General features: G+C 36.4%; 1 protein-coding gene across 2 annotated transcripts in view; it reads right to left on the bottom strand.

The window, feature by feature from the left end:
- SMC5 (structural maintenance of chromosomes 5) overlaps nt 1–14,437 on the bottom strand; it is a 115,498-nt gene that overhangs the window by 63,408 nt on the left and 37,653 nt on the right. For both annotated transcript variants that reach the window (XM_010860637.1, XM_010860636.1), the window contains exons 4-6: nt 3,961–4,123; nt 2,269–2,403; nt 662–802 (exon numbers count right to left, since the gene is read on the bottom strand). In XM_010860637.1, coding sequence (XP_010858939.1) covers nt 662–802; nt 2,269–2,403; nt 3,961–4,123 — 439 coding nt within the window. The remainder of the gene's footprint in view (nt 1–661; nt 803–2,268; nt 2,404–3,960; nt 4,124–14,437) is intronic.

Consider the following 14,437-nt stretch of genomic DNA (forward strand, 5'->3'; position numbering starts at 1 on the left):
GAAAAAGTTTAAGAAAAATGAAATTACGGAAAAGGATAGGGTGAAACGGGTGGGACAGGCTGAATAAAGTCACAAATACAGCCACACATTTTTCCAGTCTAATAATTATTTCCATCCTGGCATTAAAGATATTATTAAACTTCCTTATTTTGTTCCACCCACTGAAAAATAATGTACTGAGGGAAATGAATTTTTGGCCCAAACTCTGGTTCCAAATCATATACATCACAGTGATTAAAACAGTAAACTCAGTAAACTTATGAACCATAATGAGTAGAAGATTACAGTTAATATCCTTCAGCTCTGTCTGTAGCTGAAGTTGATATTAGTAGCACACTCCAAGTAAATTTTCAGTAACCCGAGGACATTTCATTCTTACATATGTAAATATTTTTAGCTCATTAATATTTTATAAAACAAAACTATCTGTTGACTCAATTCTGGAAGAATTAAGGACACAGACTAAATCAACTGTTACCTGTTATGCAATAACAATAACATAGCACACAGTTACAAAATAACACAGAGACAGATAAATATTACTATGCACAATATACAAAGCAAATTAGGTGAATAGCACCTAATTTGAGTATTTAGTGTCTCCTTTATAATTTTCCTGATACTTAAAGAATCACTATTTACTTTAGTAACTCAGACTTACCACCCACGGCCTTTTTGCTTCAAGCATCTCAATCAAATCTAAATGTCGCTTACGTTCATAGAACCTGTCCACATCTTGTTTATATCTTTCATTCCTCTGAATCATTTTCTCTAGATATTCGGTTTTCTGTTTGCATGAGGTCTAAAATAAATATTCATTTAACAATTAGCTTAATCAAAGAAAGACAAAAGGTCAAATCTTTTTATAATGAAAAATGTATAGTGCTAGCAAAATTTCACAATAGGAGTTCTTAAGAACTGTGTAAAACTAAAGTGCACACCTGAGTTCTGGTCTAGGCTCTACTATTTATCAATTATGGGACCATGAGGAAGCCCTGCCACATCTCTAAGCTTGGACTCTTCTTGCCTGAAGAGAAGAGAGATATCTGCCCTATTCACTTCACTGGTAGAAGGTACTCAACTTAACTACAGGTGAAAGCTCAAAAGCTGTAACATGACATACAGAAAAGTGATATTATTAGTAGTATGTTATGAATACCCATGACTGAAGGATTTAGAAATGAGATAAAGGAAAGCTAAAATCTAGCCTTTATCTTGTGAATTAACAAACAAGTAAATTGTACTCAGAACCTAGAAGAATATGTGCTTGTTTTCTTTCAGAAGTTGGTAGGTAGTTATAGTCTTTCAGAGGGGAGTATTAGATGATTTGATGTGGGGAAAAATAAAAGAACTGACAGGGGTATCTAAAGTAGGATTAAAATAATTACAACTTCTTTTGTCATTCACTCTGAATTAAGTACAACAACAACAATAGCATTAAATCAGAACAAATCACATTATCAAGTACAGATAGTTACAGTTTGTGTGTGCTTAGTCACTTCAGTTGTGTACAACTCTGTGCAATCCCATGGACTGCAACCCACCAGTCTCCTCTGTCCATAGGATTTTTCAGGCAAGAATACTGGGGTGGGTTGCCATGCCCTCCTCCAGGGGATCTTTCCAACCCAGGGATCAAACCTGCACCTCCTGTACTGCAGGCAGATTCCTTACTACTGAGCCACCTGGGAAGTGCCAGTCACAGTTTAAAAGAAAGCATTAGTTTACTAGATTTCTCATTACAAAAATTTACTGAATTGTAGCTGCTGAATTATGAAAAATGATTCATTAAATAAACATCTTTTAATGCGACATACTATAAAAGGACATTTAAATTTATTTATTAAAGGTGAAGATAAAAATCAAACACTTCAACTAAATGTACAGTTCTTTTACAAAGTCTATCCTCACACAACTGAATAAAATATAAGAATGGGCTTAACAAAGACACTAACTAAATGCTATATATATGCTGTATTACCCAAAACCCTATACAGCATCTGAAATATCACAGGTGTTTAGAAAATACTGAATGAATAAAAGAATAACACTGAAACTTCCTGAGAGAAAAAAGTACTTTAGAAATTCAATTAATACCATATATTTGATGACATGATAGTCAGAACTTTATATCAAACCCATTCTTACTTTTTAGTAACCTAATTACTGAAAATCCTTGCTGAAAAAAAAATCACAAATATATGAATTTACTCAATGAACTATTATTCACTGGCCAATGAAAGACAATAAAATGAGTTGACTATAAATTACCTCTAGTTGTTTTTCTTTCTCCCTGAAGTTTTTCAGTTCACAGTGGTATTTGTGCATTTCTGGAGGACCAACTGACTTCTCAGTAGCTTCAAGGAGTTCAATTTTACTGAGTTTAGCAAACTCTCCAACTTTATCCTAGAGCACAAAACTTAAATGTCAACTAATATTATCATTTACAAATATCTTCAAAACATTTTTCACTCAATGATACTTGTCAAAAAGAAACTCATTCAAAAGAAAAAAAACCTGTGCGATATGAATCTTAAAATAAATCCTGTCCTTTGATATTATTCTTTAAAATAATAAACTTAGGGTATAAACTACCACCTTTTTGAGAACTTTAAAAAAATTTCAATGTCAATATTTCCAGGTTGAAACTTTTCTATACATTTAGCACAGTTTGGAAATAAAAAATATTGCCCTGGATTACAATGATCATTACTACATGTCAATTGGAATGAAATTATTAGAAGCTTAAAAAAGAAAAGAAGGATGGCAATTTCAAACAACTATTAATATTTCTGGAGACAGCTTTAAATCAGCTGCTGCTGCTGCTGCTGCTGCGTCGCTTTCAGTCGTGTCCGACTCTGTGCGACCCCAGAGACGGCAGCCCATCAAGGCTCCGCCATCCCTAGGATTCTCCAGGCAAGAACACTGGAGTGGGTTGCCATTTCCTTCTCCAATGCATGAAAGTGAAAAGTGAAAGGGAAGTCGCTCAGTCGTGTCCGACTCTTAGCGACCCCATGGACTGCAGCCCACCAGACTTCTCCATCCATGGGATTTTCCAGGCAAGAGTACTGGAGTGGGGTGCCATTGCCTTCTCCGAAAACCAGCTGATAAATGCTTTCAAATTTTAACTTTTACTTAACTTGGCCACAGTAATCAAATCATCATTGTTTCTGAAGAAAAGAACTAATTCAGTCACTAGAGTAACATCCAAAGACCAGTCTAAAAGATATTTGACTTTAATATTTAACATGGAATATCAGGATGTTTTATTTTTTTTTGAAGAAACTTAAAATATAAAACGGTTCTAGAAGGAATACACATAGATTTAAGAGTCTTGATATATAAAGCATTTTATACAAATAGACTGATTAAGAAGTTGTTTATTAACACAATTTTAAGAGCCTATAAATTGAAGCACAGAACTACTTAAGCTACTTTCTGTACTTATAAATAAATAATACCTTTATTACTTATAAGGAAATAAAGGAGATAATACCTTTATTTCCTTTATAATAGATTTACTATAATATATTATAAATAATAATTATAATAAAATATTCATATTATATAATATTTAATTTTAATAAATTTATAATAAAATATAATATATTATATTTATTATGTTGATCAATATTTATTATAGAAATATAATAAATATAATTTGTTATAATCTACTATAAATAATATTATAATAAATCTATTATAATAGACTTTATTGATAGATTTATTAACTGAGTATTTCCAAATTACTAAAAAGTAGTAAGATTTTACTATAAGGTAAGATTTTACTATAAGAGATGAGATACTACCTTTTACAATACAAAGAACTGTTAACTATTAAGACCACTATGCTCCTTTTAAATAGTAACAATAGCTCTCAAAAAGTATTTACATTCTTATATGACATAAAGAGGAAACATTATATAGAAAATTTTCCCACTTTTACATTTAATTCTCTCATACCTGAGGTAGAAACTGGCAAAGATTGCCCACTTGAATATTTAAGGCTGCAACTTGCTCTTCTACTGCTTTTGGGCTTGTAGATTTTTTGTTGATGAACCAAGAGGACTGATTTTTTGCCACATCAATCTCGCGAGTGATAACAAGATTTCCAGAAGTCCTAAACCTATTTAAAAATTAAAAATCTTTATACTCAAAATACATACATTATTTTCTCTTGCACCAAAGGTTTCCACATAGGATTATTATTATAATTTTTATTTCTTTTAACATTATAGCCCCTCCAAAGAAGGAAAGCCTGGCATTTTATTAGTGGTAATACATAACTGACCACAAATAAGTTACTTCTTTCAACATGTGAAATTTAAACTGTTAAAATTAAAACACACTGATATTAACTCCCAAACACTGCCTGAGGATTCACATATCTGGAGTTATTCATCCTTTAATCATTATGCTATTCTCTAATCACATGTGCTCACTGAAATTCAAACTGGGTTGATATATGACAGCATAAAAAGTTCAACCTTGAAACTCTCTCTACTTGGAAAATGTACAAATGAAAGCCAACTACTCTGTATGTATTTCCAGATATCAAATGGAAATGCATACAGGTGGCCCACGGCTTCCTCATCTTATACTCCACCACTCTGAATTCAAAAGAAACTGTATCACATGACTATAAAAGAACACTGAACAAAAGAAAATTCATCTGAAAGATGGGTATTTATTTTTTGCTTTTAGAAGCACTACTGTGCCACACCTCCTACCTATTCATCCATCTTCTTCACTGGCAATCAGCAGCATGAGGCATAAAGATAACTTATTGATATCTAATGGCAAAATGACAATGTAAAATTGTATATATCTAGATTATACTGTAATCAGAACACTCCAAACCGAAAGATTTTAGGATGTTAAACAAGGTATTCTAAACTTTGATTTCCAACAGCATAACTAACAAAGTATTTTCTGATTCTCTTACTGAACAACTACTAAAAAAAACTGGTAAAATATCTTTATAAATGTATTTATAGGTTAGCATGAAAGTAAGGAATTCTGGACAAAATACCAGTGCAGATGGGAAACCAGCAGTGGAAAAAAGAAACTGCCTTTCATTCTGAGGGCATTTGGCCAACCAGGTAATCTGGTGTATTTATTTTTATGATCCCCTGAGAGAGGGGTGTTGAGGACAAAGCCCAGAGTTCTCCAAGGTAGAGTCTAATGGAAACCATCCCAAGGATCGGATCAAGAAGGCAGAGGAGCAGGACATGGGAAACACCTTCTCAGACAAATACATCAAAAATACATCTACATGCAGAATTATTTACATAGAACATCTACTGAACATTGGAAGAAGACTTCAGACTTTCTAAAGGGCAAGAAAATCTTCATGTAACTAAGTAGGACAAAAGAAGAAAGGAAAAAGAGAAAGAGAGAGAGGAACTGGGATGGAACCTGAGTCCCTGGGAGCAAGCTGTGAAAGAAGAAAGGTTTCTGCACATTGCGAAGTTCCCTCACTGGTGGTGAGATCAACTGGGACAAAGGGGTAGCTTTGGAGCCTCAAAGGAGAGTGCAGCAACTGCTTTGCGAGGGCAAAGTGGAAAGACACCTTCAGACAGTAGGTGCCACCTGGCAGACCCCAGCCTGAGACACTCATCTGCTGGGGCAGGTGGAGTGAGGCTTGGGCTTTGGAGGTTAGACCCCAGGAGAGGACCAGGGTTGGCTGTGTAGAGACAGCCTGAGGTGGTAGGGTATGGTGCACCACAACAGAGCAGGTATGGGAAGAAGCCTGGGACTGATAGAGAGGCAAGGCACCACTGTTGGTGGCACATGAGACAAGCAGCAAGACCATCAAAAAAACTTCCTTCTCTGAGTTCACGCTCTTAGGCAGCAGAGCACTGCCTACACGGGGTTCAGGGATGGGCGTGAGCTACCACTGTCATCTTCAACTCCAGAGATGGGCATGGGCTGCTGTTGCTGAGGCTCCTGTGACAGGTGGGTGGTCATGGCCCCCACTTCCTGGGAGCATCTGTGGGCAGCACCTGCACACTGCCTACCAATATCCAGTACACACTGAGCAAAGATATGACAAGCATCCAAACCAAAAGCAGCCCTCACACCAAAAAAATATTAAAGCCATACAAGCTATGCCAGGACGTTCCCACATATTAATAGCCCTCCAAGAGAGGAAAGTGAAAAAGTTGGCTTAAAACACAACATTCAAAAAACTAAAATCATGGCATCCAGTCCCACCACTTCATGGAATAGACGGGGAAACATGGAAACAGTGACAGACTTTATTTTGGGGGGCTCCAAAATCACTGCAAGTGGTGACTGCAGCCATGAAATTAAAAGATGCTTGCTGCTTAGAAGGAAAGCTATGCCCAACCTAAACAGCATATTAAAAAGCAGATATTACTTTGCCAACAAAGGTCCACCTAGTCAAAGCTATAGTTTTTCCAGTATTGGATGTGAAAGCTGGACTACAAAGAAACCTGAGTGCCAAAGAATTAATGCTTTTGAACTGTGGTGTTGGAAAGATTCTTGAGCGTCCCTTGGAATGCAAGGCGATCCAACCAATCCATCCCAAAGGAAATCAGTCCTGAATATTCATTGGAAGGACTGATGCTGAAGCTGAAACTTCAATACTTTGGCCACCTGATGTGAAGAACTGACTCACTGGAAAAGACCCTGATGCTGGGGAAGATTGAAGACAGGAAGAGAAGGGGACGAGAGAGGATGAGATGGTTGAATGGCATCATCGACTCAATGGACATGAGTTTGAGTAAACTCCGGGAGTTGGTGATAGACAGGGAAGCCTGTCGTGCTGCAGTCCATGGGGTCACAAAGAGTTGGACATGACTGACCGACTGAACTGAATTGCACCAATAGAAATGCAAACTATTGTAAAAAGGAACTAAAAACTGTAAGGAAGAGTCAAGAAAAATTAGAAAATTCATTTGCTGAGACAAAGGCTGAACTAAAGGCAATACATAACAGAATGAATGATGCTGAAGAGAGAATAAGTGATCTAGAAGAAAGGAAAATGGAAATAATCTGGTCGAAACAGCCAACAGCTCAAAAAAAAAAGAAGAAAGCAAGCAATATGAGACCTATGGAACAATATAAAGTATGCCAATCTACATATAACAGGGATCCCAAAAGGAGAAGAAAGAGAAAGAGGACTGAAGACGTACTTGAAGAAACTATGGCTAAAAACTTCCCAAACTTAAAGGCGGAAACAGATATCCAGATACAGGAAACACACAGGGTTCTAAACAAGATGAACCCAAACAGACCTACACCAAGATATATTATTTTTAAAATGGCAAAAGTTAAAGACAGTATTCTTAAGGCAGCAAGAGAAAAACAAAGAGTTAATGACAAGGGAACTCCCATAAGACTATCAGCTGATTTCTATACAGAAATGTTACAGCCCAGAAGGAAGTGGCAAAACATATTCAAAGTCTCAAAAGGAAAACTGCAACCTAGAATACTCTACCCAGTAAGGTAACCGATTAGAATAGGAGTGGAGAGAAAAAATTTATCAGACAAGCACAAACTAAAATACAGCGATACTAAACCTATCCTAAAAGAAATATTGAAAGGTCTTCTCTATATAGAAAAGAAGCAAACAGATATAGGTAGGAGGAAATCACAATTGAAAAGCCAGTGTACATACAGATTAAAAAAAAAAAAAAACTTATTTGTGAAAGCAACGATAAACATACTGAACAGCAAAAGGATAAACATGAAGATATAAAAAATATAAAATCATAAAATGTGTGGAAGAAGACTAAGAGAATGTAATACTTTTTTTTCTAAGAATGTTTACTTATGTGACTATTAAAGCAAGCAGATATAGGAAAGGGTTAACATACTTGAAAAAGAGAGCAACTACAAATTAAAAAACATACAAAAATTCACAAAAACCAAAAAGAAAATGTAAGCATAAAATTTTCATCAAACCAGAGAGGAAAAAAGAAGAAATACAGTCAACTGGAAAACAAGGTTTAAAATGGCAGTAAATACTTATGTATCAATAATTACCTTAAATGACAGTGGACTGAATACTCCAATCAAAAGACAGAGTAAAAGATAGGATAAAAGAAAAATAAAGCCTCCCACATTAGGACAAAGGACACACAGACTGCAAGTGCGGGGATGGAAAAAGGCATTTCATGCAAACAGAAATGACAAGAAGGCAGGAGTCACAATACTCATATCAAACAAAACAGACGTTAACAAAAGCCATAAAAAAAAAGATGAAAAAGGACACCATATGATGATAAAAGGACCAATACAAGAAGAGGATTTTACACTCGTTAACATATATACACCCAATATAGGAGCACCCAAATATATAAGACAAATACTAACACGACACAAAGGCAGAAACTGATAGGGACACAACAGGAAGAGACTTTAATACCTCATTCACATCAGGGGACACATCCTCTAGAAAGAAAACCAATAAGGCAACAGAGATCTCATATGATGCAATAAAACAGATTCAAGTGATATTTTCAGGACACTGTATGCAAAAAAACCCAGGATACACATTCTTTTCAACTGCACATGAAACATTCTTTCAGATCAGTTCAGTCGCTCAGTTGTGTCCGACTCTTTGCGACTCCATGAACCACAGCACGCCAGGCCTTCCTGTTTATCACCAACTCCCAGAGTTTACCCAAACTCATGTCCATTGACAGAGAAGGCAATGGCACCCCACTCCAGTACTCTTGCCTGGAAAATCCCATGGACGGAGGAGCCTAGTAGGCTGTAGTCCATGGAGTCACTAAGAGTTGGACACCACTGAGCGACTTCACTTTCACTTTTCACTTTCATGCATTGGAGAAGGAAATGGCAACCCACTCCAGTGTTCTTGCCTGGAGAATCCCAAGGACGAGGGAGCCTGGTGGGCTACCGTCTATGGGGTCGCACAGTGTCAGACACGACTGAAGTGACTTAGCAGCAGCAGCAGCATGTTCATTGAGTCAGTGATGCCATCTAACTATCTCATCTTCTGTCGTCCCCTTCTCCTCCTGCCTTCAATCTTTCCCAACATCAGGGTCTTTTCAAATGAGTTAGCTTTTCGCATCAGATGGCCAAAATATTGGAGTTTCAGTTTCAACATCAGTCCTTTCAATGAACACCCAGGACTGATTTCCTTTAGGATGGACTGGTTAGGACTAACCAAATACTAGGGCACAAAAGTAACCCCAACACATTTAAGAGTATAGAAATTATTTCAAGGATCTTCTCTAACCACAAAGGCATGAAATAAGAAATTAACCACAGGAAAAGAAATGAGAAAAAAACAATTACATGGAGACTAAACAACATGTTACTAAAAAAACCAATGGATCAAAGTGAAAGTCACATCAGACTCTTTGCAACCCCACAGACTATACGGTCCATAGAATTCTCCAGGCCAGAATACCGGAGTATGTAGCCTTTCCCCTCTCCAGGGAATTTGCCCAACCCAGGGATAGAACCCAGGTCTTCCATATTGCAGGTGGATTCTTTTTTTTTTTTTTTTTGCAGGTGGATTCTTTACCAGCTGAGCCACAAGGGAAGCCCAAGAATACTGGAGTGTGTAGCCTATCCCTTCTCCAGCGGATCTTCCCAACGCAAGAATTGAACCAGGGTCTCCTGCATTGCTGCCAGATTCTTTACCAACTGAGCTATGAGGGAATGAGGAAATCAAAAAGGAAATAGACTAAACAAAACTGACAAGCCGTTGGTCACACTCACCAAGAAAGGATAGAGAACCCAAGTAAATAAAGAAACAAAAAAGAAGTCTCAAATGATACCACAGAAATACAAAACACTGTAAGAGAATACTATGAACATTTATATGCTAATAAATTCAACAACCCAAAAAAAAAGGGATAAGTTTTTAGAAACATACAGTCCACCAAAATTCAATCAAGAAACTGATAATTTGAACAGACAATCATTATAAGTGAAATAGAATCTGTAAATAAATAGAAAAAAAACACTCCCTACAAACACAAGTGCAGGACCTGATGGCTTCACCGGTTAATTCTACCAAACATACAAAGAAAAACTTAAACCCATCCTTCTCAAACTCTTCCTTAAGAATGAAGAGGAAGGAACACTCCTAAATACAGTCTATGAAGCCACCATCACTGTGATACCAAAGCCAGAAAAGGCACCACCAGAAAAGAAAATTACAAGCCTGTATTTTTGATGAATATAGATGTAAAAATTCTCAACAAGGTATTAATAAACCAAATATAACAACACATAAAATAAAAAATCATACACCATGACCAAGCTGGATTCATCCTAGGGTCACAAGGAGTCGTCAACCTATGCAAACCAATTAACGTGATATGCCACATTAACAAAAGACAAAAACCATATTATCATCTCAATAGATGCAGAAAAAGCATTTGACAAAATTCAGTATCGATTCATGATAAAACTCTTACCAAAGTGGTACAAAGGGAACATGTGTGTTAGTTGCTCAGTCATGTCCAACTCTGCAACTCCATGGTCTGTTGTCCACTAGGCTCCTCTGTCCATGGAATTCTCCAAGCAAGAATACTGGAGTGGGTTGCCATTGCCTTCTCCAGGGGGCCTTCCCGACCTCAGGGTGGACCCAGGTCTACTGCACCGCAGGCAAATTCTTTATCATCTGAATCACCTGGGAAGCCCAGAGGGAACATATCTCAACATAATAAAAGCCATTTATGACAAACCCACACTCAATGTAACACTCAAAGGCAAAAAAATGAAAGTCTTCTTGTTAACATCTGAAATAAGACAAGGACAAGGACGCCCACTCTTATCTCTGACAGTATTAGAAGTCCTAGCCAACAAACAAAATGCAAAACTCTACTCAGCTATCCTTGCTTAAATGGGATACAAAAGATATTAAAAAAATGAAATAAATTAAAAAAAAAACAGGAAAATATTTAAAGAGAAAGCTGCTAACTATATTCATTAATGACAAACAGATTTTAAGGCAGAAAGCCTCAAAAGATGAAGAATTCAGTATATAACAATAAAGAGTTCAATACTGTCCTACAAATATATAAAGGAAAGATGGACAGAACAAAGGTAACTAATAAATCTACATAAAGAAAGGGATAGTGTAATATGCTTTTCTCAGTAATAGTAAAAATAACTAGTAATCTTGCACTAATGGACAAATAAACAGTGCACACACAACAGCAGAATACTCATTCTTTCAACCAAACAGGTAACAATTACAAGGACTCAGTATGTAAGCCTCAACAAATTTCAAAGGATTGGGAACATAAAGATCACCTTATCTATTTTTTACCACACTACTATCAAGGTGATGATCAATACTAAAATATAATAGGAAGATCACATTAGAATTTGAAACAGCTTTTAATTTGAGCTCAAAAACAAAATGAAAACATTCACAACTGAAAAGTAGAAAAATACTACACCAAAATTTGGGAGATGGAACTAAAGCAGTACTGATAGGCAGATTTTTACCCTTCACTATTTACATTAGGGAAAAAACAAGACTGAAAATGAGTACAATATCCATTTCAGGAAATGAGAAGAACAAAAGAAACCAAAAGTTTAAAGAACAATTAGTAAAGGGAAGAGTAAACATGAATGAAATATAAAACCATGACATAAGACAGAAACAACAATGCAAAAAGTTAAACTCATTAAAAAAAGATGAATAAAACTGACAAATCAATTTTTTCCAAATCATGAAAAAAAAAAACGAATGAAAGAGGAGAATACAACTACAGGAGATACTTAAATAATATATTTTACATATGAGAAGACATAATACAAACATAATAAAGTTACATATTATTTAGCCAAATAAAATTAAAAGCTAAGATGAAAATATTTTTTAGAAAACTATAAATTACCATGATGACTCAAGAATAGAAAAACTAAATAATTCGTTACCATTAATTAAATCAATAGGCCCAGATGATTTTATCAGTAACTTTAATCAAATATCCAATCAACTAATATTTCACAAGCAAAATACAGATGTTAGAGAAGCAAGTCTACCAATGCAAAAACTATGACTATGTTGAACTTATTCTCAGAATGCAAAATAGACTGAACATTAGGAAATTAACTGAATTTACCAATTAAAATAATATGATCAATTCAATACATGCTGATAAAATTCACTTGCTAGTTATAATTAAAAGAACATGAAATCAGGAACAACAAGGAATACCTCTAAACAAGTAAATCATATCTTTCAAAATCCTACAACAAGTATCTCATTTCACTCCAGCCACACTACCATTTTTCTGTTCCTCAGCAACAACAAATTTAATTTTGCCAGAGATCCTCGCACAAACTATTCCATCTGCCTGGAATACTCTACTCCCAGTTATTACGGTTCTCATTCAGTTCTCACTTCCCAACAGGCCCTTCCTGAACATACAATAGGAATAAAACACCACTTCCCCCAAACCCTGCCAAGGCCTACAATGAACTAAATCTGATGAAAGTTCCTTGTCTTTATTTTGCTCCACCTGTCAGAGGCACTGGACAGGCCGACAGCACTGCACGACTCCTGGAGTGCTTTCCAGGTACCGCATTCTCCTCACTCACTAGCATTCTTCCCAGGTTCCTTTCCCCACGTTCAGCCTCTAAATGCAGCAGTACAACAGAATCTAGTTCTTACAGACTTCCTTCCTCCATCTGCATCTTCTCCCTTGGAGATTTCAACCACCCTACCAACAACTCCCTATGTGTATTACCTTTGGCCCAGATTTCTCCTCTAATAAGGGGAAAAAAAAAAACCTAACTGCCCATTCAACATTTCAATTTACGTAAAATGAAGACACAAAACTGAATGAGATTTAGCTCATCACAGGCCTTGGCAACATTTTTACCTGAATGTCTATATAAGCATCTCAAACTTTCTCTGTATTTTACTGACCCTAAAAAGCATCTGTTTTTGTTGCTGTTCTTTTCCATCTTAACATTTCTGAAACTAGGTTGCATATTTCAAACTGTTTCATAGTTTAACTGGAAGTTCCATTTTACAATGGTGGCATCTTAATTCGACGAAATATGGTTTACTTCAAAATGACCTTCTGATCTTACCCTAAAACCTCCAGATGCTGGTTTCGTTACCTCAGTTAAGAGCAACTCCACTCTTAAGGATGCCAGATACATATATTGGTATACTTCTTCTTCGATGCCCCTCTGTCTTTCATATTCTATATTCAATTTGTGAGCAAATTTTAGACTATTTTACTTTCTCTTAGAATTATTACATTAAAGCTTCATTGATTTCCTTGCTTTTGCCTGTTTTCTTAGTCTATTTTTCACAGAGCAACCTAAATGATCTGATTAAAATTTAAGCTATTAAATTATGTCACCTCTCTGCTCAAATTCTGATGGCTTCACATCTTATTCAAAACAATTCCTTACATTAGTCTACAAAGCCTAATGAGCTGGCTCCCTTATATTTTCAGAACTTATCTTTTACTCCTCCTATTTAACAAAATCCAGTGACACTACGTACCACTTCGGGGTCTTAGCATTTACAGATTCCTCTACCTGAAATACAGTACTTGGGTGCATCCCCAAAACGACACAATGATCTCTGTTCATTTACAAGGCAAACCATTCAACATCAGAGTAACTAAGTCTATGTCCAAACCACTAACGCCAAAAAGCCTGAATGGTTCTACAAAGACATACAAGACCTTCTGGTAGTAACACCAAAAGAAAACAAAGATCCTTTTCATCACAGGGGTGTGGAATGCAAAAGTAGGAAGTCAAGAGATAACTGGAGTAAACGTATGGCAAAAATCACCACAATGTTGTAAAGTAATTAGCCTCCAATTAAAATAAATAAATTAATTTTTTTAAAAAAGAGACAGAGATACCTGGAGTAACAGGCAAGACTGGCATTAAGACTACAAAATGAAGCAGGGCAAAGGCTTACAGAGTTTTGCCAAGAGAATGCACTGGTCATAGCAAACACCTCCTTCCAACAACACAAGAGATGATGCTACACATGGACATCACTGGATGGTCAATACTGAAATCAGACTTTGCAACCAAAGATGGAGAAGTTCTACACAGTCAGCAAAAACAAGACTGGGAAGCTTGACTGTGGCTCAGATCATAAGCTCCTTATTGCAAAATTCAGACTTAAATTGAAGAAAGTAGGGAAAACGACTAGGCCATTCAGGTACTGCTGCTGCTAAGTCGCTTCAGTCGTGTCCGACTCTGTGTGACCCCATAGACGGCAGCCCACCAGGCTCCCCCGTCCCTGGGATTCCCCAGGCAAGAACACTAGAGTGGGTTGCCATTTACTTTTCCAATGAATGAAAGTAAAAAGTGAAAGTGAAGTCGCTCAGTCGTGTCTGACTCTTTGCAACCCCATGGACTGCAGCCTACCAGGCTCCTTTGTCCATGGGATTTTCCAGGCAAGAGTACTGGAGTGGGGTGCCACTGCCTTCTCAGCTTT

The sequence above is a fragment of the Bison bison genome, unplaced genomic scaffold (assembly GCF_000754665.1).
Source record: "Bison bison bison isolate TAMUID 2011002044 unplaced genomic scaffold, Bison_UMD1.0 scf7180017864469, whole genome shotgun sequence".
NCBI lineage: Eukaryota > Metazoa > Chordata > Mammalia > Artiodactyla > Bovidae > Bison > Bison bison.